The sequence below is a fragment of the Molossus molossus genome, unplaced genomic scaffold, assembly GCF_014108415.1.
Source record: "Molossus molossus isolate mMolMol1 unplaced genomic scaffold, mMolMol1.p scaffold_m16_p_11, whole genome shotgun sequence".
NCBI classification, from domain to species: Eukaryota; Metazoa; Chordata; class Mammalia; order Chiroptera; family Molossidae; genus Molossus; species Molossus molossus.
Genome location: NW_023425346.1, coordinates 90,794,256 through 90,819,974, shown reverse-complemented (window position 1 = coordinate 90,819,974; position 25,719 = coordinate 90,794,256). Strand labels below are relative to the sequence as shown.

Below are 25,719 nucleotides of genomic sequence, written 5' to 3'. Positions count from 1 at the left end.
AAAAGAGGCTCCGGAGAAAGAGCCTGCAGTAAGGCTTGAGTGGTTTGCCTGTGTGTGTTCCCACACTCCACTTCCCACAGGGCAGATGTGACTGCTGGCTGAAACACAGATCTCCGTGGAGACGTTTCCATTCTAAAATTTCTAGGAAGTGGAGGGTGCTTTCTGGAGAAGGTGCCAAAGTGTAGAGAGCACGAAGGGACACCAGAGATCTGGTCAGATTCTGCAGGGCTTTGCAGTACACCTAGGGCTCCATGCTGTGATCAAGAGGGAGGTGGAAATTGAGCAGAGTTGTATTTGCTCCATGAACACTTTTTTTTTTACTTTTTTGATTTTAGAGAGAGAGGAAGGGAGAGGGAGAGAGAGATAGAAACACTGATGAGAGAGAACATCGTTTGGATGCCTCCTGCATGCCCCCCACTGGGGACCAGGCCCACAACCTGGGCATGTGCCCTGACGGGGAATTGAACCAGCGACCTCTTGGTGCATGGGTCGACGCTCAACCACTGAGCCCCACCGGCTGGGCTGCTCCATGAACTCTTGCTGGTGATCTCATGATTTGGGAGAGGACTTCCTAAAATGAGGCCTTCTGCTCTAGGAACTGAACTTACATGGAAGGGTTTTATGATCAGCATAATTAGCTAGTTGTTAATATTAATAATAGGAATAGAGTAGAGAGAGAGTCAGACATTGTAAGCATGATCATCTGGGTAGCTTCACCAGGAACCACGGATCCATTTCCTGCAGATCACTGGGGGAAGGGATTGAACAAAGGGGGTGGCAGACACAAAGGTGGTAGAAGTTGGGGTGATGTAGGAAGGTACTTGCCTGTCAATCTAGCCTGGAGAACAATGGATTGGTTAAGGGGGGGCCCCATCAGAAATGCACAAATTCTTGAAAATCCTGGACAAAGAGTTCTCTCTCCCCTTTTCTCTCTTGCTCTGTAACCTGCACTAGACCATGCATTTGCAGGTTCTCTCTCCATAGCCATGTAGCCTTAAGCAGCCTGCATCTGGGAACACAAGCTAAGCTATCCTGGTGCCGGCCTGGACTGTATTTTTTTTTAATCCTCACCGGAAGGCATTCTTCCATTGATTCTTTTCATAGAGTGGGAGGGAGGAAGGGAGAAAGAGAGAAAGAAACATCTATGTGAGAAATACATCAATTGGTTGCCTCTTGCACAAACCCCACGGGGCCAGGGATCAAACCTGCAACCAAGGTATGTGCCCTTGACTGGAAATTGAACCCACTACTCTTTGATCCACAGGTCAACGCTCCAACCACTGAGCCAAACTGGCCAGGGCTGGACTGTACTTGAATATGGAACAGACACTATGGGCAGTCACCTTTATTCTGGCCCTGCTGAAGACAAGATTGAACTTCTTCCATGGCAAGACAGACAGAGATGAAACCTTGGAGGAGAACCCTCTTGTTTTGTTTTTTTTTTGGTATGTGCCCCTAGCAGAAACTGAACCTGGGACTCTCTGGTCAGCAGGCCAACGCTCCAACTGCTGAGCCAAACCAGCCGGGGCAGAGGGGAACCCTCTTAATATTACATCATTGCCCGGCTCGTATGGCCCAGTAGATTGGGCATTGTTCCACGGGCTGAGAGGTCTTGGTTCCATTCTTGGTCAGGGCTCGTGCCTGGGTGGCAGGCTCAATCCCCAGTGGTTGTGGGGGACATGCAGGAGGCAGCCGATTAGTGTTTCTCTCTCACACTGGTGTTTCAATCTCTCTCTCCCTTCCGCTCTCTCTAAAAAAATCCATTAAAAAATTACATTCTCCCATGGGGGCCTCAGGAAATTCTTTTCCTCTTATACCAGTAATAGTTTGAGACAGGCCAGTAAGCCAGGATAAGTGGAGTGGGGAAACTGAGACAGGCCGCTGAACAAACTGGCTGGACAATTTACAGCAGATACAGAAGGTCACCTCCCTAGAGGTAACTTCTAGGCCTCAGTTGTATTTCAGCTCCGGACCCAGAAAAGCAGCAAAACCAGGTGGGTAAAGCCAGGACCAGATGCCAGGACCAGCTGCAATGACTAACGACCCCTGCCCTGGCACTGACCAGGACCCTGAAAGAGCACACCTGGAAAACTGATGAATATTTTGCTGAAACCCTCCCCTGAGACCTCCCCTAAGATTCCTACCTGCAAGAGAAAGATAAAAGCCTCAAGACATTCCTGGCCAGTTTAGCTCAGTGGTAGAGCATTGGCCCGCAGACCAATGAGTTGTGGGTTCGATTCTGGTCAGGGGCACGTACCTTGGTTTCAGTTTCCCAGGCCCTGGTCAGGGTTGCGTGGGAGGCAACCAGTTGATGTGTCCCTTTCACGTGGATGTTTCTCTCTCTCTCTCCCTCCCACTCTATCTGAAGATAAATCGAAAAATATCCTCAGGTGAGAATTTTTTTAAAAAAAGCCTCAAGACAAAGGTCATTTCTTTCCCCCTCTTCTTCCCCCACAAGCACCCCGAGAGACTTGCAACCAGGGGAGGAATGGGCAGCGACAGCTCATCCCAGGCTAATCCCCTGAACCTGTCCCCAAGGCCTTCTTTTCTCTGAGTTCCCAGATTGCTAAGGCAGCCCAGCCTAGGTGAACAGGGCAGAAAAAAATATTAGAATTATAGAAAATATTAGAAGAGTAAGAAAACTAATCATAGTGGGGCACTAGCCATAAATAGAAAAATGTTAATCATCTTTTAAAATGTTAATCATGATTACTTTGTTCTGCTTAAAGGAAAACCCATTCTGACCTGGCTGGAATTTCCCTCAGGAATGCTGTCCGTTCTCCTAATGTGAGGACAAGGGGCACTACCAGACATCATGGAAAGATTAACAACCTGATTATCTATAGGATAATCGGCCCAGCCCCCAGCTTACATTCCTCCCCCCCTTGCCTGTCATTGTTTCTTGACCCTTAAAAGCAGTTGGCAAATGAAGAGGACACAGCAGATTTTCGGATAGCCCACTGCTCTCCCATACTGTGGGCAATGTTGGAATAAACGCTCATATACGATTCAGACTCATCTCTGCTTATTCGGCTCAAGCACTGACGGGCGGCCTGGACCCATTGGTTGTCTGGTTTCATAGGCCCTCTGGTTGCTTCTTCTACCATATGCCCTTGCTTGTTTTACTGACCCCAGCTTTAATAAACATACCCTCATAGTCACCTGGACTTGTGTTGTGAAATTTCCACTGCACGAAGTCAAGAACCCACACACTACTGGCTGGCCCTAGGCAAACCCGCTCAGGGGCAGGTCACCTGTCCAGAAACAGATTGGGGCGGCTGGGGGAGATGACTCACCATGATATCCACCAGTCAATTCCCTTAAGTAACTCCTAGTTAAGTTATATCTATACGAATAAACATATAGTGTGTGTGTGAGTAGAGGGGCAGGCAACTTAAGAAACATTATGCTGAGTATGCCTATGAGCTTCCAGTAAGTTCTGGGCCCTTCCTTCCTAAGCCATTTTCTACAGAAGAGCTGGACTGGCCACTGGGGATGATAATGTCAGGAAGAGTGCTTAGTGATGGGTTTGGAATCAGCAACTGCTCAAGTTGTCCTGGTCGTCTAGCTGTGTTCTCTTCTAGATGTGTTTTGTCAAGTCAACCCTCATCCATTCAAAAAGAAAAAGGGTCAACAGGCAGTGAAAGATGTTTAGTGGTAGTGTTGATCTACAGCTAATAGCATGAGATAAGCACCTTATGTAAAACTGTTCAGCCACCCGCAGCGGCAGCCTTGGTCTAATGGAAAAAACATGGATTTTGGAACTGTACAAACTCGGGCAATGTTTCAAAACTTCCCAGAACCCATTTCCTCACCCCTAAAGTGGACTGATAGTGCCTTCTTCCATTTGAAGCTGTGAGGGTTGAGAGGGATCCCGCCCAAGATTGTGGTAATTTACATCTCAACTCAGGACTCTGACTCTAACAGCTGCTCGCCTGGTTGAAGCAACTTCAAGCAGGAAACGTCTTAGCCCCCAGGGACAGTGATTCTAAATTCCACCTCTATGGATGTTTGAAGTTTCAAACCTAAAAAGTGCATTTGGCTTAAAAGCTTAGAATTGTTAAAGACGTTCATCCCAACTTCTATCTAATAATGAAACAATTTGAATGTTGTCCAGGAGGAAACTGATTGAATAAATCAGCATAGCTATGTGGTAGAATACTTCGAGGCATTAAGAGTGTGCTTAAAAAAAAAAAAAGTTTTTATTGATTTTTGAGAGAGAGGAAGGGAAAACGAGAGAAACATCCACGGGCTGCCTCCTGCACGCCGCCTACTGGGGAGCCACTGGCAACCCTCGGTTGTGCCCTGACCGGGACGGAACCAGACCTCTGGGAGCATGTAACAAGGCTCAACCAACTGAGCCACACTGGCCAGGGAATAAAAGTGTGCTTTAGAGTAGTATTTAGTGACAAGAAAATGCTTGTTATACAATAGTAAGCAAAACAAAAGCAATAAACAAAACTTATACAATATGACCTCACTCTGGAAAAAAAAAGTAAAATACGTAAGGGCAAAGAAGCACCCAAAGCAAGCGCTTTCCACTGGGAATGGGTCGTGGGTGGAATCATGTGCTTTTCGTCCTGTATTTTTTTGTTTTTTTAAGTTTCCATCAATGATCACGTATTGCCTTTAAATCCGCAAATACAGGACTAGTGAAATACATGACCAGTGAATTCGTCCTGGACACAGGACGGGCGCGGGCGGGACCGGGGCGGACCCCAGAGCCCCACTGGTGGCGTCCGAGACCCCGCCCCACGGGCCGACGCGACGGGGCGGGGCGCGGAGCCCCTCCCAGCCCAGCCCAGCCCAGCCCAGGCCCGAGCAGGCGGTGCCGGACTGCGACGCCTCGAGGCCTTGAACGCACCGTCCGGATCAGCCAGGCAAGCCAGGGGGCCGCGGCCGAGGGATTTGGGGACTGCGGGCCGGCGGGGACTGAGCCAGGGCTGGGGCGGTGCTGGGCCGGGGCCCCAAACTTTCTCGGAGTGCGCGGCGGGCTGGGCCACCCGGGAGCCGGTGCCAGAACGGGCATCCGTCGCTCTCTCCTTGGAGTTTCGCTTTCCCTCTGCGCCTGGGGCAGACGAGTGTCGCCTGTTTATTTTTGGGAGCCGAGCGCAGGTTGTGGGCACCGGCGAGCGGGCTAGGGTGTGAGGGTGTCATGTGCCCCTCTTTCTGGCGCGTGTCTGTCACGGGGCGTATCCACAGCCGCAGAGGGGCCAGCTGTGCGTGGAAGGAGGGCTCTCATGGCCCTCAGCTGGGAGCGAGAGTCGGCGCAGGGCGCACCCGCCTCAGGTGGCCCCTTGGTGTAGACAGGTGAAGGAGTATTCTAGTGAGTGGGGGAAGAGAAAGGGTGGAAATAGTGAGCAACCCCTGCCTTTGGCATGGGGAAGTGGCCACCTCTGTCACCATGGCTTCGTCCACTTTCCTGCTTCCTGCCTCTTCCCTCAGGCTGGATTCAGAAAGCTACAGGGTCAGTACTGTTCTCCTCCTGGCCCCTTAGGGTCATAGTAAAAAGCAAGCAGGAAAATGGGAAAGGGGTAAACAAGTGGATGATGGGAAAGAAGCCAGGGACAGTGGGAGGGTAAGTGAAGGGAGAGTGCTGGGAGGCCTGGCCCTGATCTTGTGGGTTCTGCATCAGTTCTTGTCTCCTGGTGGGGGGTCTCCATCCCCTCTCAGCCCACTGTGGCCTTGACCAGTGGGGTTCTACCTGAGGAACCTGGACATGGGATAGATGAGGGTAGGCCTGGGAACCAGGGTCAGAGCCACACACATGTCATGGAAGGTCCCGCAGGTGTCCAGTTCTCTGGGGCTCTGAAATATTCATCTCACTGGTGAGCTTTGGTTTCAAAGCTGGCGCCTTTGGCCTGGCCAGCGGTGGCAGGGGGAGCTGGGTGCTTCCTTGGGCCTGCTTTGGCTGGGACAAAGGGGCAGTCATACTACCTTCTCACCTACCTGCTCTCCCTGTCTCTCCAGTCATGAGGACCCAGAGACCCAGTTTGTAACTTAGAAACGAGCGGTGGGACCACTCCGTCAAGGGCCCTGATTTCCTGTCTTCTTATGCTATGGTCTCAGGGCCTCGCTTGTAAAAATGGGCACCTCAAAGAGGTAATGACAGGTTACACCTTAAGTGTGGGGAGAACCTCATGTCCTGAGCTGAGGTAATAGCTCCCTCAGCTTAGCCCCTCCTGTGGGAATGGAGGCCTTAGCTAGAAGCTGCCCACCTCAGGGCACTTCCATCCCCCAAACTTCTCACTCTGGGCCTTCGGAAAGAGCAGAAGCCCTGGAGAAGGGACACACATGTGTGTCTTCAGAGGGTTGCACTGGGAGGGCCAGGGAGTGGAAGCTCAAGCTCAAACAGCTCTCTTGGAAGGCCCCCGTGAGCAATGTGATATAAGCTTTCTGGAGCGTTCTGTTGGGAATGCCTTGGAGAGGATGGCCTTGACCGAACCTGCCAACCCTAAGATTCTGGAATTCTAGGCCAAAACCTGGGGTTTTTTTTGGTTTTTTTTTTATCCTCATCCGAGGACATTTTTCCATTTTTTGTACAGACAGAGTGGGAGGGAGAGAGAGGAAGAGAGAGAGAGGGAAACATCGATGTGAAAGGGACACATCGAGTGGCTGCCACCCGCACGACCAACCAGGGCTGGGGACAAACTGCAACCGAGGTACGTGCCCTTAGCGGGAACCGAACCCTGGTCTCTCGGGACCGCAGGCGGACGCTCTAACCGCTGAGCAAAACCGGCCAGGGCTGGGTTTTGTTTTGAAGTAGAAATGATACCCAGAAGTCCACAGACCACAGTGCTAGGTATCTAGGAGGTACTTAATACAGTGGTCAGGGAGGAAGATAAGAATGAGTCCTTATTCTTGCGTGTGATGGTTTGTATGTTTTCTTGTTACATTACGGTGATATCAGGGGATGCCAGCCTCCTGGTTCTATGAGAGTTGGGGATATCATCCAGCCCTTGGCAGTAAATCCCACTGTGGAGTTTATAATAGCAGCTGGGGGAAGGAGGAAGAGGAAGGACCCTCTAAGAGGATTTGGGCACTGAGCTGACTCCCAGGGGCTGTGTGCAAGGACAGGGGTTTTAAGACATGAGGTGTTAGCTAGTCAATAATATTGTAGGACATGTTTGAAAGTTGCTGAGTAAATCTTTAAAGTTCTTGTCACAAGAAAAATAATTTTCTAAGTTTGGTGATGGATGATAACGACTTATTGTGGTGATCATTTTGCAGTATATACAAATATTGAATTACTGTGTTGTACACCTGACGCTTATGTAATGTTATATGTCATTTATACCTCAATTTAAAAAAAGATAAAAGGTTGTGGGTTTGATCCGTGGTCAGGGCACATACAGGAAGCACCCAATGAATGCATAAATAAGTGGAACAACAAATTGATGTTTCCTTCTTTCTCCCTTCCTCTGTCTCTCTAAGATCAATAAATAATAACTAAAAAAAAAAAAAAAAGCCCTGGCTGGTTTTGCTCAGTAGCTAGAGTGGCAGCCCATGGACCAAAGAGTCACAGGTTTGATTCTGGCCAAGGGCACGTACCTTGGTTGCGGTTCATGCCCGGTCCTGGTCGGGGTCATGCAAGACGCGACCAGTCAATGTGTCTCTCTCACATCGATGTTTCTCTCTCTCTCTCTCTCTTTCCACTTTACTCCTCCCCTCCACTCTATCTAAAGATAAATGGAAAAAATATCCTTGAGTGAGGATTAAAAAAAAAAAAAGATATGCATTAGGACCTGAGTCATTCTCAGGGTTGGGTCTATCTGTAAAACACAGGTGGCCTGGCCAGCATCCCATAGGATATTATTAATTAGGTGTGCTTTGATATAAATGTTTTGAGCTTAAGAAACTTTGTGGGAACACTAGGCTGGACAAAGTTGACCGGGTGCGCTCACTGCAGGACTCCTCAGCAGCCTAATGTGCCATTGTGCCTTGTGAATTTCCAGAAGCGGGGGACATGGACAGCTTTGCAGACTGATCTGTTTCAGAGCTCATCTAGTCCCCTCTCCTGGGCTGTGTTCCTTAGAGCAGTCTGGGAAATGCTGGCTTGATTCTAGCTCTTCACTCTGGTTCCCCGTAACTAATCCCTGGTCCTCTCCCCGAGGTGGGCTTGTTTGGGAGAAAAGGAGGCCAAGGGAGGTCATTTGCTTGGATTCCCACAACTAGTTAGTGGCATAGTTAGAACTTGAATGCAGGGTTCTTGGCTTTCTGCCTCATTCTTTCTTTCTAGTGCTACCTTGTTTCTCTGCAGGCTCTGGGGTGAGTGAGCCCCATAGGAGAGGCTGGCCATGGGGTCCAGAGGGCAGTTTGGGAGGAGAGGCAGTTTTGACTACCCTATACCCAGAACATGCCACATGTCTCTGCCTGTATGGATGGTCCTCCAGACCGGTTAACATGGGTAGTGAGTGACCTCAGCCTAGATTCTTCAGGAAGTAGGCCATTGTGCCCTGAAGCCTCCGGTTCTGGTTTGTACGGCTGTTCGTTCAGATTCGAGACTATTGGAGTTGGCATGGACTTTGGTCTTTTGGTTCAGTGCACTTGTTCAGAGATGCAAAGACTGAGTCCAGAGATGTGAAGTGGCCTACGCTGACACACAGTGGAGTCAGGACCAGGGCCCGGACACGGACTCAGCTCCCTGCCTCCTAACCCAGGGCCCTGCCCTGTATTGACTTTCTACAAGGGGAAAGGGCCTGGTATGAACAGCAAAGATCTTTTCTACCTCAGCCCGCCCTGGATGCTGACTTCATCACTCAGGTGACTGGTGACCTCATCACACAGGTGACTGGAGGGGGAGTCTCAGGGGCATCTGCTCTAGGCAGGTGTAAAATCAGACATCAGATCTGGGTTCAAGCCCACCTCTGCCGTTCGCCTGCTATGGGACCTTAGATGTTTTCCTCTGACTTTCGGTTTTGTCATCTGTAGAGTGGAGATACGAATATTCGTCCCATTGGATCCTACGTGTCTGAGTCCCATTTAGTAAGCACTGTGTACTTACTACTTACTGTGAGTGATTCTCTCCCTTCCCTCCTTGTTTGCTGGCGTTCTCATTCCTCATCTGCACTCCAGGCCGTTCTGACCACGACTTGCCCGGGATCTTTGAGATGACCTGCACCGATGACACGGTTCTGCCCTCAGAGAAGGGTGATGGGGGAGCTGTGGATGCCTGGGTCCTCCCTGCTCTCCAGCTTTCCCTTCCTTGGAGCCTGGAGTCTGACCGGAGAGAGGCCGCCCTGGCTAGGCTGGGGCTGGGAAGGAAGTCATGGGTTGAGAGTCTTATCTGTTTCTGGGCAGGAGGGCACAGAGGACTGGGGAAATGGGTGGACTGTTCTGGCTCCACTTCAGGCATGTGTTCTACTTTCTGTTTCTCTGAGTTCTCAGACAGTGGGCAGGGCTGGGAATGAAGTCCCAAATCCATGACCCAGAGGCCTTGTGGGCAGGGGCAGAAACTTTCTGGGCTTTGGGGTTCCCTTGTCTGTCAAATGACCAGATGATTTCTCAAGTCCATTCCAGCTCTGACATTTCAGGTTTTAGATCTGCTCAGCGTCATCCTATTAATCCCAGGGGCCAGGCAGACAGAAGGATAAGTGGATTCTGGGCCCCTTGGTCCCTGTGCGTCAGGCCTGGTGACTTGCCCAGATGCTCCTGGGTGTATCTTTTTACTCCTCTGCCCTGGTGGCTATATGCTGGGGTAGGAGGGTGAAGTGTTTTCTTAGCAGGGAGGGGAGAGGGCTGGGAGAGCTGGGATAGGTAAAGGAAGAGGGAGGTAAAGAGACTGTTATGAGAGACCTCGTTACAGTGGGCCGGGGGCTGCCCTTCCGTGCCTGCTGGGTGGGGTTTCCTGAGATGTGCACTCTGAGCTATTCTTTCCATTCTGGCCCTGGGCATCTGTTCCTGGCAGGGAGGAGGGCATGCTGCCTGGACCAGTCAGCTGCTCCTGTCTGCCCCTCCCTCTCCAACACACACACACACCCTCCTACTGTAACCTCAGCAGACAGGCCTCTGCAGATTTCAGAGCCTTAACCCTTCAGATGCCCCCAGGAGCTAGGAGCACAGTGGACACTTCCAAGGGAAGGCGATGCTTCCCCAAGGCTGTACCTGAAACCTTGACAGCCAACAAGTCTTCCATTTGAGCCCACCTGCTTCTGCTGTTGTGACGCCTGGGTCTGGGGGCCCTGCAGGAGAAAGGAGAGGTGCTGGCTTCTTCCTGATGAGGGATCGGGGCCATAAGAGAGGGGAGAAAACTTAGCTCTGTAACATGGCAAGATTAGGGCAGAGTCTGAAAGAGTCCGAATGTCTTGGTAACAGGCATTGGGAGGAAGAATGTTCTAGTGATTCAAGCTTCCTGCAAGCGGAACAGTCTTGCTCCCTGTCACTGGAGTAGCTCCAGTAGAAGCTGGATGCTCACTGTGTCTTAGGAAAATTCTGGCTTCCAATGGGGAATCTTAATGGTCCTTTTTAGCCCCTGGAGACTGCGAGCCCCTCCAATAGCTACCCAGATGAGCTGATTCTTGGTTTCTAGTCTTTGGGCATGAATCATTTTCACACACTCTAGATCTTATTTTTTTTTGGTACGTGCCCCTACGGAAACTGAACCCGGGACTCTCTGGTCCGCAGGCCGATGCTCCAACCGCTAAGCCAAACCGGCCAGGGCCACTCTCTAGATCTTTTTCCTCCTCTTTCCCCTCCTTCCCTTTCAACTCAACATTCTTCTCCAGCTCCCACCTTTAGTCATAGCTATGAAAGTAAACACTGACCACTTCCCCCTTTCCCTACTACCTAGGCCAATGCTAGCCCTAAACCTCACTGCTAGTTGAGGCCTTGATGAAGAGGAGGCCGGGGCTGTTATGTAGGTCTGGCAGCAGCCAGGGAGCAGGCAGCCCTGAGCCCGGGGTTCTGCAGTCTGGTATTGCTGGGAGGTGAGGGTGGCTGAGCTCAGCCTCTCCCTGATGGGCCTGGACACTGTCTCCCTCTCCAGTGACCAGGCCTCTACACTGAGATACGGGGTATAGTCTCGACCCCAGGTCCAGCTTTGTGGCCAAGGGCAGGTCACTCTGCCTCCCTGACTGGCTGTGGTGGGCAGAGGGGGTGGGCTTGCTCTAGTTGAGTGAGTTTCATTTCAGCTCTCACGTGTAAGGATCTCTGTCTCTGACTACCCTCTTTTCCTCCTGGTGGTTGCCCAGGATTTGGGAGCTGGGGGGATTATGGAAGGGGCTGAATGGTTTCAAATCCACTTGCTGTGTAAGCCTTCCATTGTCATTAGAGGGTCTTAGATGCGAAGTGATGAGAAGTTTCAATAGTCGTGTTTGGATGAGGGATCTGAGCAGAGGCTTAAGAGCAGGGTTTTGGCACTCAAATCTTGACTTCCTCACACCCTAGCTAAGTAACCCTCGGCAAGTGACTTAATACTTCTAAGCCTCTATTCTTTCCTTTGTAAATAGGGATAATGACATTATTTACCATGTTGGGCTATTGTGAGGATTTAATGAAATAATAGGTAGAAATAGTCAACATTTACTGTTTATTAAGGGTCAGGCACTGTTCTAAGCATTCTGTGTGTATTATTTAATTTTTACAACTCTGTGGAGGGCACGATTATAGCGTTAAACCCATTTTCCAGGTGGAGAAACTGAGGCATCATGAGGTGAAGTGGTCAGTGTGTTTCTGGTGAGCATGGGCTGGTGTGTTTCTGGGTACTGTGTTTCCAACAGGCAGGTCTACTGGTGAATTCCTCTGAAACTGAAGAGTCAGAGGGAGGGGCCAGTGCAGAGGCGTCCTTGTGAGTCAGCAGCCCTCTGCTGGGCTGGAACCCTGGAGTACCGGTGGCTCATCTAAGGCTGGCCTTGCTTTCCCTGATTCACCCTTTAGTCCGGAGAGTGACCTGTTTGCTGGGGTTGACTTGGAGGAAGGAGGAAGGAGGAAGGAGGAAGGAGGAAGGAGAAAGGGGCAGCTGGCTGGCCAGGTAAAGGGTAGGCACCGCATAGCCTGGCTTCTCAGGTAGGTCCCAGGATTCTAGTCTGTCAGAGCTAGCATTGAGCTCAGAGATCCTCTGGTCCACTCAGCTCATTTCATAGAGGCGCACCCTGAGGAGGCGGCAGAACTGGGTACTGGTAACACGTGGCTCGGCTAGAGCTTCCAACCACAGAGCCTTTCTGGCCAGTGCCTCTCAGGCTGTGTTTAGTCTATTCACCTGTGGACCATCTGGATGGTGGATATCAGATGGGTCCAGGGTGCTGAGATGATGGTAATAATGACAGAACTCAACTCCAGAGGTGACCTGCCCACCCCTCTTCCTGCAAACAGGCCACCATTCTCTCAGTGGAGTTAAAAGAGGGTTTTGGGTCTGGCCAGTGTGGCTCAGTGGTTGAGCGTCGACCTATACACCAAGAGGTTGCCGGTTCGATTCCCGGTCAGGGCACATGCCCAGGTTGTGGATCAGGTCCCCAGTGGGGAGCATGCAGGAGGCGGACAATCAATGTACTCTCTCATCGATATTTCTCTCTCTCTCCCCCTGTCCCTTCCACTCTCTCTAAAATCAATACAAGGGAAAAAAAAATTAAAAACAAAAAAGAGGGTTTTTGGAGGGGGTAGATAGAGGGGTATAAGGAGAAGGAGCCTCTTGTCTCACAGGAGAGGACCCCAGTTTTTCTTTTTTAAAAGTCTAGCAAGGACTTTTATAACTACTTATAAATATATATATATTTTTTTCAAATTTTTTTTTATCCTCACCCGAGGACATTTTTCCATTTTTTGTTCAGATAGAGTGGGAGGAAGAGAGAGAGAAACAGCGACATGAAAGGGACACATCGAGTGGCTGCCTTCCACACAACCCAACCAGGGCTGGGGACACAAACTGCAACCGTGGTACATGCCCTTAATGGGAACCGAACCCGGGTCTCTCTGGACCGCAGGCTGACGCTCTAACCGCTGAGCCAAGCCGGCCAGGGCACTACTTATAAATATTATGACTATTATAACTAAGTCATCCCTTGCCACTTCGCGCTTTGACTTTACCCGAGGACATTTTTCCATTTTTTGTTCAGGTAGAGTGGGAGGGAGAGAGAGGAACAGAGAGAGAGAGAGAGAAACATCGATATGAAAGGAACACATCAAGTGGCTGCCACCCGCACGACCGACCAGGGCCGGGGACAAACTGCAATCAAGGTACGTGCCCTTAGCGGGAACCGAACCCGGGTCTCTCCGGACCACAGGCCGATGCTCTAACCGCTGAGCCAAACCGGCCAGGGCACACACTTTGACTTTTGTGGCTTCACTCTATTACGTTTTTTTTTCAAATATATTCATTAAAAAGTTGATCGAGACAGTGAAAATGATACAGCGCATGCTCGGTTGTCTGAGTTAATTATACACCCCTGTATTACAATTAAAATGAAAATTACTGTACGTATGGACTGTAGGCCTAGGTACTCGAGCACCCCAGGAAGCCTTCAACGCCAGGTGCAACCACTAGAGTCTGGAACGGATTAACCGGGATAAACGAAGGCTGACTGTACTTATATTTTCTCATCCTTACATAAACCCAAAACATTTTCAAAAACAGTTACTTATCCCTTTTTTTTTTAAAATCTTCACCCCGAGGATATATTTCCATTTATCTTCAGATAGAGTGGGAGGGAGGGAGGAAGAGAGAAAGAGAGAAAGATCAATGTGACACATGGATTGGTTGCCTCCCGCACAACCGAACTACAACCAAGGTACACGCCCTTGACCAGAATCGAACCTGAGACTGTGGTCTGAGGGCCGATGCTCTAACCGCTGGGCCCAGCTGGCCAGGGCTTATCTCAGTTTCTTAAACTTACAACACTCAGTTTTTAGCCTTCCCTCGTTCTCTTTCCTTCCCACTTTCCTCGGGTCGCTCTACTCCAGGGCGCAGGACCTTCACTATGACCCCACTTTTTTTTTTTTTTTAAGATTAAAAATAAACACATTTGTTTTTCTTTATTGATTTGAGAGAGAGAGGAAGGGTGAGGGAGAAAGATAGAAACATTGATGAGAGAGAACATCGGTTAGCCCCCTCCTGCATGCCCCCCACTGGGGATTCGGGCCTACAACCTGGGCATGTGCCCTGACCAGGAATTGAACCAATGATCTCTTGGTGCATGGGTCGACGCACAACCACTGAGCCACACTGTCTGGGCATGACCCCACTTTTGATAACCCTGATTTGCTGTGTCAGGACATCTTTCTTATTTCTGACCCAACATGTTCTTGCTGTGCTGGTCCATTTACTCTGGGAAGATGGAGAATAGCTTTCTTCCAAATAACCCATTTAGAGACCTGGCCTGTCTCCTTGCCCCTCCCTGCCACCTTCCTCCCTTGTGCTGTCCCAGATGTCATAAGAGAGAAGCGAGAAGACAGTCCTTTATCTGATCCCTGAACTGCGCAGGAGCCCTACAGAGCTGGCTCTTCTTCCCGCAGAGGATGAGGCTCTCTGCTGACCTGGATCTGCGGGTGCTTCCTCCCTGCGAGATCCTCAAGGTCTACCCCTTGGGAGATGATATGGGGGAAGGTGGTGGCTCTGTCAAGGGCTGAGAGTCTATCAAGGGCCTTCTAGGGACCTCCCTCTTAGCTCTTCCCAAGCCCCCGTTTCTGCCACTTCAGAGGGGAACACCAGGCCCAGAGGACATTTATTTGGCATAAAAGGCATAAAGAACACAGCATAATATGCCCTGGCCAAGTAGCTCAGTTGGTTAGAGCACCATCCCCACGTGCCAGGGTTTCCGGTTCAATCCCCAGTCAAGGCATATGCAGGAATCAGCCAACAAATGCACGAATGGGTGGAGCCACAAATGGATGTTCTCTCTCTCTCTCCCCCTCTCTCCTTCCCTCCCTCCCTCCCCCTTCCTCTCTAAGAATCAGTAAGTAAAATTTAAAAAGAAAAGAAAACAGCATAATATAGAGGACACATACCCAGACCCTCCCTGCAGGAGGTGCCATTAACCTGCCAGTTTTGTGATCCTGGGGAATCGCTTCACTGTTCTGAGCCTTGGTTCCCTCATCTGAACTGAGCATTTGGGGCCTTGTCCTCAGCCTTCCCCTGGCTGTGGACTCCTCCTCCTGCAGAGAAAGTACTGCGGCAGGAATCCTCAGTGCTCGCTCCAACCTGCTAGCTACTGCCCCTGGGGGGAGACAAGCAGGAATCACAGGGATATGAGACCCTGAGGTTCAAAACCTGTGTCTCCCTCTCCGGGGGCTTTGAGGCCCTGAAAGCATTATCCACTTCCTGGCAAGGCCATAAAGAGAGCAGTGGCCGCCATAGGCTGCCACACGCCCATCTGACATGCCTAGGCTGTTATTTGAAGGAACCAGAAAGTCCTGTCTCAGGCCTGCCCTTTTTTTTTTTTTATCCTCACCTGAGGACATTTTTCCTTTTTTTTGTTCAGATAGTGTGGGAGGGAGAGAGAGTAAGAGAGAGAGAAACATCGATGTGAAAGGGACACATCGAGTGGCTGCCTCCTGAACGACCCAACCAGGGTGGGGGACAAACTGCAACCGAAGTACGTGCCCTCAGCGGGAACTGAACTCGGGTCTCTCTTGGCCACAGGCCAACGCTCTAACCGCTGAGCCAAACCGGCCAGGGCTCAGGCCTGCCCTTTTGTGCCGCCTCCCAGCTCTGGTGGTCGGCCCCCTGCACCCATTCCTCCAGGCCTCAGGCGTCCCCTTACTCAGCCTGCCACTGTCCACAGGCTCTCTGCCCTCCCTCACTGGGCCTGGTAGCACCAGCACTGGGGCTAGCTTGTTGTCCTCCGCCTCCTCCCCCACCCTCTGCTAGGGCCTTGGCTCCTCCCCAGCTCTGCCTTTCAGGCCTGACACTTCTGCCAGCTGCCATGGGGGCTGGGCTGACCCCTTCAATGGGTCCTAGCTGGCCCTGTGATTCACCAGGCTTTGCTGAGCCACTGGGCTTCTTTCCTGGTCACTAGAAGGCTTTGTTTCTTTTTTCTTTCTTTCTTTTTTTTTTATCCTCACCCGAGGACATTTTTCCATTTTTTGTTCAGATAGAGTGGGAGGGAAAGAGAGGGAGAGAGAGAAAGAGAGAGAGAGAGAGAGAGAGAGAGAGAGAGAGAGAGAGAGATCGCGACGTGAAAGGGACACATCGAGTGGCTGCCTCCCGTACGAACAACCAGGGAGAGAGAGAGAGAGAGAGAGAGAGAGAGAGAGATAGCGACGTGAAAGGGACACATCGAGTGGCTGCCTCCCGTACGAACAACCAGGGCCAGGGACAAACTGCAACCGAGGTACGCGCCTCCAGTGGGAACCGAACCCGGGTCTCTCTGGACCTCAGGCCGACGCTCTAACCGCTGACCCAAACTGGCCAAGGCTCTTTTTTCTTTTTTTAAAATTTATTTTATTTTATTTTTAAATTGATTCCAGAGAGAGGAAGGGGCGGGGGGGGGAGGGGGGAGAGAAACAGAGACAGAAATATTGATTGGTTGCTTCCCACACATGCCCAGACTGGGAATCCAACGTGCCCTGAACCCACCACCTTTTGGTATACAGGCTGACACTCCAGCCAACTGAGCCACACCGGCCAGAGCTAGAAGGCTTTCTTAGATGATCACACGGGAGTTCCCAGGCCCCTGCTCCTCATTGCTTACCCCACCGATGCCCAGTGACCCCTCTGGGCTCCTGCCCTCTCCCATGGCAGACAGTGAGGAGGGCTGTGGGCAGAAAGCTGATGTGAAGGTGCAGGGCAGGGGCTGGGCTGAGGGGCAGGGGCACGGTGGCGATGGAGAGGATGGCCTGTGGGCGGAGAATGACCCCCAATGACGGGGAAAATATGAGGGTCTTCTTCCATGGAGGCCACCTGGACTGGGGCTGAGTGAGCTGGGCCTGGGCATTCACGACTGCTTCTCTCATCTCCCCTTTCAGGTCCCGGCAGCTGGGGTCTCCCCTCAGCCTTTGAGCGGCCATGTCCAACCCCAGCGCCCCCCCTCCCTATGAAGACCGCAATCCCCTCTATCCTCCGCCTCATGGGGGCTACGGGCAGCCTTCTGTCCTGCCTGGCGGGTACCCTGCCTACCCTGCCTACCCACAGCCTGGCTTTGGTCACCCTGGTGGCTACCCACAACCTATGCCCCCCATCCACCCGATGCCCATGCACTATGGTGAGTCTGGGCTGGGGGTGCGGGAGGGAGGGGGGAGGAACACATGAGGCTGCCTCATTCCCTTCCTTTTCAGCTTCCTGTGAATCCATTTTCTTTTTTTTTTTTAAATATGTTTTTATTGATTTTTTTAGAAAGAGGAAGGGAGAGGGAAAGAGATAGAAACATCGATGAGAGAGACACATAGATTGGCTGCCTCCTGCATGCCCCCCACTGGGGATTGAGCCTGCAACCTGGGCATATGCCCTGACTGGGAATTGAACCAGTGACCTCTTGGTCCAAGGGTTGATACTCAACCACTGAGCCACACTGGGTGGGCTGAATCCATTTTCTCATATCTCCATTTCCCACTTTGTTACCGCCTTGGTCAGATTGAGCTCCCCTGGACCACCCGTTAGTCCTTTATTCAGCAGGGAGACTGAGTCCGTAGGACACACAGGAAGTTACATGTCACAGGAGAAAGTGGCTGGGCGAAGTAATTAATTCAGAGCCTTAGAGGCCGTTTCCAACTAGGCCCGTCGCCAGCCCACCCAGATTCCTCTCTCCCTTTGGAACCTGAGGCACATCTTATTTTTAATTTGGTGCTGACAAATCCTCATCCTTTAAGGTAACATCCAATTTTTACCAACATCCAGGGGACATTTGGATGTTTGGTAACCACCATGGCAAATAAATGCTGTGTTTGGTCAGAGTTGATAGAAGGTTAGAGGGCCTGGAGACGGTCCCTGAGCAGCCCCTCGGCGGGTTCTGAAGCGGCTGGGGAGGCCTGGGAGGCATTCCAGGAATGCTCGGCCCTGCAGTGCCTCTGGGCGCCTGGAGCACCGCCAGGCTCTGGCCCGCTCCTCTGCTCCCGTGCGAGTGTCAGTGCATCAATCACGGTCCAGCCCTGCCTTGTCCTGGGAATGATTCCCAGGACATGTCTGTTTCCTCTGAGTCCTACTGTTGACCAGATGTAGATTGAAGTCTACATACTCTTCTCCACCCTGCACACACGTGCTGTGTTTCTACTTTCCTTTTGCTTCTTCTGTCCCTGAGTCTCCTGCTCTGACCCCCCCAGATCCTCTGGCCGACGCTCTAGTCCGTGTGCCTGCAACCACGTGTTCGTACGCCCAGGCATGCAGGTGTGGGCTGGGCACCCTCGGTAAATGCATGCCGATGGAATGGTTCTAACCCAAGCCCTTTGTGACGGGCACAGGGCTCCATATGGTGCCCAGGCCAGCTCTGGGTCACTCTGCGGGCATGTGGAGGACCTGGCTTGGGCGAGGCGTTCAAGTTGCAACACCTGTTTTTTGGCTGGAGCTACCTGAGACTCTGAGATAACGACATGGAGGCTTTGGGATTGAGGCCACATGTTCCCAGTTGGTCATATGTGATCTGTTCCCAGGCCCGGGCTATGATGTCGAGGAGAGAGCAGTGAGTGACAGCTTCGGAGGTGGAGAATGGGATGACAGGAAAGTCCGACACACCTTCATTCGAAAGGTGAGATCTGGACTGGGGGTGGGGTACCGGGCCCCTGTGGCTGTGGGAATGGGGCTGGTGGGGAGGCACTCATTCCCATGGAATAGCTGCTGCCTTCCAGGTTCTCTCTAGCCCTGCACTCTCCTGACCTCTGTTCCCCACCCTTTGCTCCTCTTTCTATGACCTTGTTTTGGGGTTGGGGCGGATTCAATCTGGGAAAATCTCAGCGGGCTCTGCAAAGTGTTTTACCCTCCCAAAACTTTTCTTCTGTTTAACTGTAAGCAACGAAGGCAGAAGTGATCATAGCCCTTCCCTCCCTTCTCCATTTCACATCTGCATGGTACCCTGCTCAGAGTAGATAGATACCTGACAGGTGTCAGCCTGAACTGCAGATGCGGAGGCCACACCAGGTCGTGCAGGGAGGTTGGGGAAGTTAGCAGTAAACTGAGGCTAGATGTCAGACAGGGATGAGGGTGTCAAGGAGCAGCTGGAGGTGGGGTCAGCTCCGAGGTGTGTATATACTTGAGCCAGCCTCTCCACCTGGCTGCAGCTGGGGAGAGCTCTCGAGTGGAAACAAAGAGTAGATCCTTCGAAATTAAGAAGGAGGCCCTCCCACCACTGACTAATAGACGGCGGATTTGGGAGGAGGAGAGTCTGTTGGTCCCCGTGGTCTGGGGGCTGGCTGCTTCCTGGGGAGAGGCCAGGGCTATGGGATGGTGACCCATCTGTGTTGCAGGTTTACAGCATCATCTCCGTCCAGCTGCTCATCACAGTGGCCATCATCGCTGTCTTCACCTTTGTGTGAGTCTCTGGGCTTCTCCACCCCTCTTATGAGCTCTGGGGTCCTGGGCCTGCTCTAGGGCACCTGCCAGGAGCTGGGGTGAGGGTAGGCCCTTTACTCAGAGGACTAGGAGAAGAGCTGGATGCAGGTGATTGGAGGAAACGGCTGTGACTCTTCTGTCTTCTCCTCCACAGGAAGCCAGTTGGCGAGTTTGTGAGGAGAAATGTGGCTATCTACTACGTGTCCTAGTGAGTCTGCTCCCCTCTCTGCTCGGGGCAAGGGAAGGAGGGTGACACTTGTGTGGATTTTCTCAGGGCAGGGGTCCAAATACTTTTTTTTTTTTTTATTCTCACCAGAGGACATTTTTTCTATTTTTTGTTCAGATAGAGTGTGGGAGGGAGAGAGAGAGAGAGAAACATTGACGTGAAAGGGACACGTCGAGTGGTTGCCACCCACACGACCCAACCAGGGCCGGGGACAAACTGCAACCGAGGTACATGCCCTTAGCGGGAACCGAACCCGGGTCTCTCAGGACCGCAGGCCGACGCTCCAACCGCTGAGCCAAACCGGCCAGGGCCCAAATACTTTCTGAGGGGCCCTTCAAGTTGCCACCGGTGTCAGGAAGTGTGGGCGTGTGCACCTAGTGAGGGGCAGCAGCACAGAAATCCTAAGAGCAGGGGTGAGGAACCAGCGGCCACACGTGTACAGCAAAATGGTCCCGTGTTCTGTTAGCCTGTCTGCTATGGCGTCCTTCACCCTATTCCTGGCCAGCCCCCCGCCCCGCCCCAGGTTCTCAGTGCCTTTGGCTGGGGTAATTCTGTCCTACTAGGTAGCTTGCCCTCATACTTCCAGACAGCTCTGGGTCTCCCACCTGCTGGCCTGGTGAGTGCTGGTGGCTGGGCCAGGAGGGGCCGAGGAGCAGATCAGGCCTGTGGACTACTTCCTGTCTCTCTCCCCAGTGGTGTCTTCCTGGCTACCTACCTGACCCTTCTCTGCTGCCAGGGACCCAGGTGAGTCCCAAAGACTTAGACAATAAGAAGGGATGGCAGGGGGCAGGAGTGGGACCAGATATTTTAGGAAGAAAGGGGACTCCTCACAGCAGCTGACTGGAGCCTACAAGCAGCAGTGAAGATGACAGCAGCTACTTTCACGTGTGCACAAAGAGCCTGCCTGGCACTGCGCCTGGGCCTCTCCCTGGGCCTCTTCTTCCCCAGGCAGGTTGCCTTGGCCTTTCTCTCTCCGCAGCTCCAAGGGCCCTTCTTTTGCTTCTGTAACTTGTTTCCTATGTAACTTGTTTCCTGAGCCCCTGCAGCCCAGCTGGCTCACTTCTTCTACCTCTGCAACTTTCTCAATAAACACCACACACAACCACACCCAAAGTACCTTGCCTGTGTGGGGTCTATTTAGCTATGAAGCAGTTATTCTTACAACCCTGGAAGATATGTAACATTTTAACCATTTAACAAATAGGAAGAGCCCAAGGCTCAGAGAATCTGAGTAACTTTCTCACAGTCACACAGATAGTGTAAGAACTGCAAATGAGTCCAGGTCCTTGTGGCCCCACGAGCCCAGGTCTGTATTACTGCCCTAGTTGTCCCTACATAAAACACCGGAGCAGGTACCAAAGGCTGACCCAGCTTCCCCTCCACCGGGTCAAGGTCTGTTTCTCTCTTAAAAAGATAGATAGATAGATAGATAGATAGATAGATAGATAGAGATATAGATATATGTTCTATTGATTTTTAGAGAGTCAGGGAGGGGGAGAGAGAGAGAAACATCGATTGGCTGCCTCCTGCACGCCCCCTACTGGGGATCGACCCTGCAACCTGGGCATGTGCCCTGACTGGGAATCAAACTGGTGACCTCTTGGTGTATGGGTGGATGCCCAACCATGAGCCATACCAGCCAGGCAAGGCCTAATTCTCTAGACACCCGAGCCAAGAACTTCCTTCTGCTGAAGGAGTCTCTGATACCTGGCTGGTCCACGTCACTTAATCATGCTTTCTGTTCCTTCAGACGCCGTTTCCCATGGAACATCATCCTGCTGACCATCTTTGTAAGTTTAGGAGGGTGGAGGGTGCGTGTGGAGAAGGTGTGAGGAAGGGTCAGTCCCAGGGAAGGTGTCTCTGGTCCTCTCCGCCACCTTATCTGACCCATTTCCTCAGTCACATTTGCCCCAGCTCTGACACTCCACCATGGCCATGCCTCGCTTAAGTGTTTCACTCTTCTCTCTCTCCTTCCCTCAGACTCTTGCCATGGGCTTCATGACCGGCACCATTTCCAGGTACAGTCAGGGACAAACCACCACGCTCTTGGGCAGTGTGTGTGATGGGGAGCAGGGCATCCCTGGGCTAGAAGACACCTGCGTGGGGGATTCTGGGCAGGGTGCTTTTGGAAATGGTGGTTTTGAAGTCACGCCTCTGGCCTTTTTCAACTGCTTCCCTTCAGTATGTATCAAACCAAAGCCGTCATTCTTGCAATGATCATCACTGCTGTGGTGTCCATTTCAGTCACCATCTTCTGCTTCCAGACCAAGGTGAGGGTATGGGGGTGCCTTCCCTGGCCACTCCACTCCCCCTTTTTTTATACAGAGGTGGCCCTTAAGGCTTGATACTTGAGCAGGCCTGGCAGGGTCCAGACCCCTAGACTGGGGATTCCCTTAGAGACCCTAACCCCCTTCCCTTCATAGCTACTACACCTACAAAACTGCTTCCTATGTGTGTCCTTAGAATGTCACTATTGTTCTCCTGTCCCCAGGAAGCAGCACTGGGACTCCCTGGTGGGGGGCAGGGCCAGCCTTGCTGAGCTGCTTATTGTGACACAGGTCTGACAGCAGCCTCGTTCTTCCTCCCTGCCAGGTGGACTTCACCTCGTGTACAGGCCTCTTCTGTGTCCTGGGAATTGTGATGACAGTGACTGGGATTGTCACTGCCATTGTGCTGTCCTTCAAATATGTGAGTGTCTTGGGAGAGATGGGGTCAGTGAACCCAGTGCTCAGGGAAGACTTTCTTTTTTTTCCTTTTACTGATTTTAGAGAGAGGGAGAGGGAGAGAGATAGAAACATTGATCGGTCGCCTCCTGCATGCCCCCCCACTGGGGATTTGGCCCACAACCTGAGCATGTGCTCTGACCGGGAATCGAACCAGTGACCTCTTGGTGCATGGGTCGACGCTCAACCACTGAGCTACACCGGCCATGCCCCAGGGAAGACTTTCTGTATGACCAGTGCATCAGGCCCCACAGGCCTCTGGGCAGGTTGGAATTCACAACCTCTTGACTGGCTAGCAAAGGTGCCAGTGCAGAAGTCCTATCCTTTGGGTTGGGGTATAGTTAGTTCCTTTAGCAACAGATGGCCCTGGGAGCCATAGCACCTGAGGCCTTGGACAGCATCATGAAATTCCTACGGGAAGTAGTGAGTGAGATCTGTCTGACAGCTGAGACCAGGTTCAAGGAGGCAGACTGGGAGAGGAACCCAGAGGACCAAGAAGCTGGACTGGGGCAGAAGGAACCTTAGGGATCACTGTATCCAATTCCTCTTCTATTCCAGTTAACTGGGGGAGAGCATGAAGCCTCTAGGCTGAGGGGAGCCTCACGGCAGAGAGGGGAGCACAGTGCTGGGAGGGGAAGCATATGAACAGGAGGGCTACCTACCCACTTGACCATGGGCGGGCCTGCCCTTCGGGGGACTGGCACCTGGAAGGCTGTTGAGCAGGGCTGCCCTGGGGGCTCTCTGACTCTGATGTTCATCAAGGTGGTTGGGGGGCTTCCCTCTTAGCCCTCTTCTTTAGTCTGTCCCCCCAGCAGGACTGCAAGAACCCCTCTCCTGAAGGTTGACTGTGACTGGGGGAAAGGCGACAGGGCTCTTTGGCTGGAGCACGTCTGAGTCTGCCCCTTCCAGAGCTGTAATTCAACCACTTTACCTTCATTCACTGTGGAGCTAGAGGAAGTTGGTCCTGAGAGCCCACCGTGGTCCGTGCTTTGCTAAGATTTCTAATACCATCCCCGTTCCCTCTCCCCAGATTTACTGGCTGCATATGCTCTATGCTGCTCTGGGGGCCATAGGCTTCACCTTGGTGAGTACGTCCCCTGCCCCCTCAGGGAAAGGGAGCCGAGGGGAGGGAGAGGAGGAACTGAGCAGATGGAGAATGAATTTAGGCTGCTTGGGAGGCAGGGAATGTGGCCACAACTACCCTTCCCTTCCCGCTGTCAAGAGGTTCCACTGATTTTCTGGGCATTCCCGCCTGCTCTGGTTCACAGCGCCTGCTGTGCCACACCCCCTGCTGTGCGACACCCCCTGCTGTGCGACACCCAGCAGGCGCACCAGAGGGAGTGTCCTCCCTCTCCGAGGGTAGAGCCTTGTGTTGTGCTGTTCATTAACGTGTTCCCGAGCACACTGCATGGCACAGAAGCTAGGACAGATCTGCTGACCAGAAATGAGTTCTGGCACTGTACCCCCGGATCCTCACTCGTGCCTGTCCCTGCAGTTCCTGGCTTACGACACGCAGCTGGTCCTGGGGAACCGGAAGCACACCATCAGCCCAGAGGACTACATCACTGGCGCCCTGCAGATCTACACGGACATCATCTATATCTTCACCTTTGTGCTGCAGCTGTTGCGGAGTTGGGATTAAAGAGCATCCCCGGTTCTGCTCCACCCGTGGCTCTCCCATCTCTAGAGGGCTGGGCCACAGACCCCTTTCCTTCCCCTCAAGTAATATACCCAGTATCCTTTCTGTCCTGGGGTGCATGGCCTCTCTAGCTGTAGATGTGTGGGTACCACCTGGTGGGGCTGGAGGAACTGGGGACTAACTCTTGCCCTTGATGGACTTGGCAAGGACTAGGCTGAAGATGTGCCTTCTCCCTTCACCCACTGTGTGGCACCAAATTCTTATCTGCGGGGGTTAGAGGCAGAAAGGATGAAAAGAGCTTATTTTGTAACTAAGAGGGACTATGGAGTGAGAAGTGACTTCAAGGTATGAGGTTCCCTCTCCCACCTTTGCCACAGGCTTCTGGGCTAGGTAGCTGGAGCTCGTCCTCCCTCAACCCCTAACAGCCAAAGAGTTTTGTCCCTAGCCTGCTGGACTCTTAGGCCATTATTCTGTATTCCTTTGGCAAACCTTGTCACTTCCCAGCTCGGAGGTATAAGAGATCTGTGCCGTGGGTCCCCCTGCTTCCAATTCTCTTTTGACTACATGTCTATCTGTGTTGGGGGTGGGGGAGGAAGAGGAGAGCAAGTAAAGTCAAGCACAGGGGCCAGTACAGAGCAGCATCTACCCTGGACTTCCTCAAGGCTGTGGTGGTGGTGGACAGCAGGCCCATTTGCAGCCATCTGGTCCCCATGCTCCAAAGCTGCCTGGAGGGCCTCCCTGGTGCTTGAGATCTCTGGCCAGAGGGACCCCTTGCTTTCCATGCTCAGGCTGCTCAAGGCAGAAAGTGAGGGGCAACGGTCAGGTGACGGGGTGGTTTGTAGGATCATAAGCGTGGCCAGGAAGTGAAGATGAAGAAATTGGGTTGTTCAGGGAAAATGTCTTGGGGTACCCCACCCAGTCTGACAGATACCGTTCGTTCTTCTGCTAACCTGGGGAGGGCCCTGAGAGGAGGGAGACTTGCCCTCTGTTCTTAATTCCCACTGGGGGTCTTAGACTCCATCTCGAGCCTGCTACTGCTTTCTTCTTGACACCATGTGCCTCAAGCTGAAATGGGGAAGGGGGAAAAGGGTCACTCTGTTGGGTGGGGTGGAAACCCAATCAGCCCAAGGGTATAATTAGGACTTCTCTAATAAGTCATTGGTCCTAAGTATATCACGTGAAAGGACATAACTAGAAAAGTAATAAAGTTTTACGTTTAGAAGTTAAAACACAATTTGGCTCTGGTTTTCTTCACTTTTGGTCTGGTTATGCCCAAAGCATCCACTTCCTACCTTTGCATTCGGACTCACTATCTTCTACCTTTTCTAAGACAACCAAGAACACTTCGCCCCAGCACTTCCTGGTGACAGATGCAAAAGGCTGGTGAATGCTTGACCTGCTTTCCTGGGTCTGGCAGGGACCACTCAGCACGTGACCCTCCTTGCATCATAGACCCTTTACAAAAGCTCATGAGAGCTATGAACTCTCCCCGACAAAGCCGTGTGTGCATACACAATTTCGAAGTTGGGGTCGGGGCGATAAACTGCAGGTTCAGGTTTAGGACCCCTGCCTTAGGAATTACTAGTCCCAAATCTCTTAAGGTAGCAGGCCCAGAGAGGTTGAGTCATTTGAACTCAGCCAGGAGAGGAGTACTTTTTTTCCTTTCCCACTCTCAATGCCTTCTTGTTTTTTTTTATTTGTTCACAGTTGAAAAAGATCCCAC

General features: G+C 52.0%; 2 protein-coding genes across 3 annotated transcripts in view; one reads left to right on the top strand and one right to left on the bottom strand.

The window, feature by feature from the left end:
• PNKD (PNKD metallo-beta-lactamase domain containing) overlaps positions 1–25,719 on the bottom strand; it is a 47,948-nt gene that overhangs the window by 18,968 nt on the left and 3,261 nt on the right. The gene's annotated exons all lie outside the window — the stretch shown is intronic.
• Positions 4,811–24,880, top strand: TMBIM1 (transmembrane BAX inhibitor motif containing 1). 2 transcript variants are annotated; one of them, XM_036253430.1, is made up of 12 exons: positions 4,811–4,880; positions 16,897–17,132; positions 18,514–18,608; positions 19,324–19,388; positions 19,563–19,616; positions 20,328–20,378; positions 21,385–21,424; positions 21,615–21,652; positions 21,817–21,904; positions 22,227–22,322; positions 23,388–23,441; positions 23,853–24,880. In XM_036253430.1, the coding sequence occupies exons 2-12, from the start codon at positions 16,937–16,939 to the stop codon at positions 23,997–23,999; spliced, it is 924 nt and encodes a 307-aa protein (XP_036109323.1). In that variant the 5' UTR covers positions 4,811–4,880; positions 16,897–16,936; the 3' UTR covers positions 24,000–24,880. The 2 variants fall into 2 exon arrangements, with proteins under 2 accessions (XP_036109323.1, XP_036109324.1); XM_036253431.1 differs by lacking the exon at positions 4,811–4,880 and adding an exon at positions 11,627–11,673.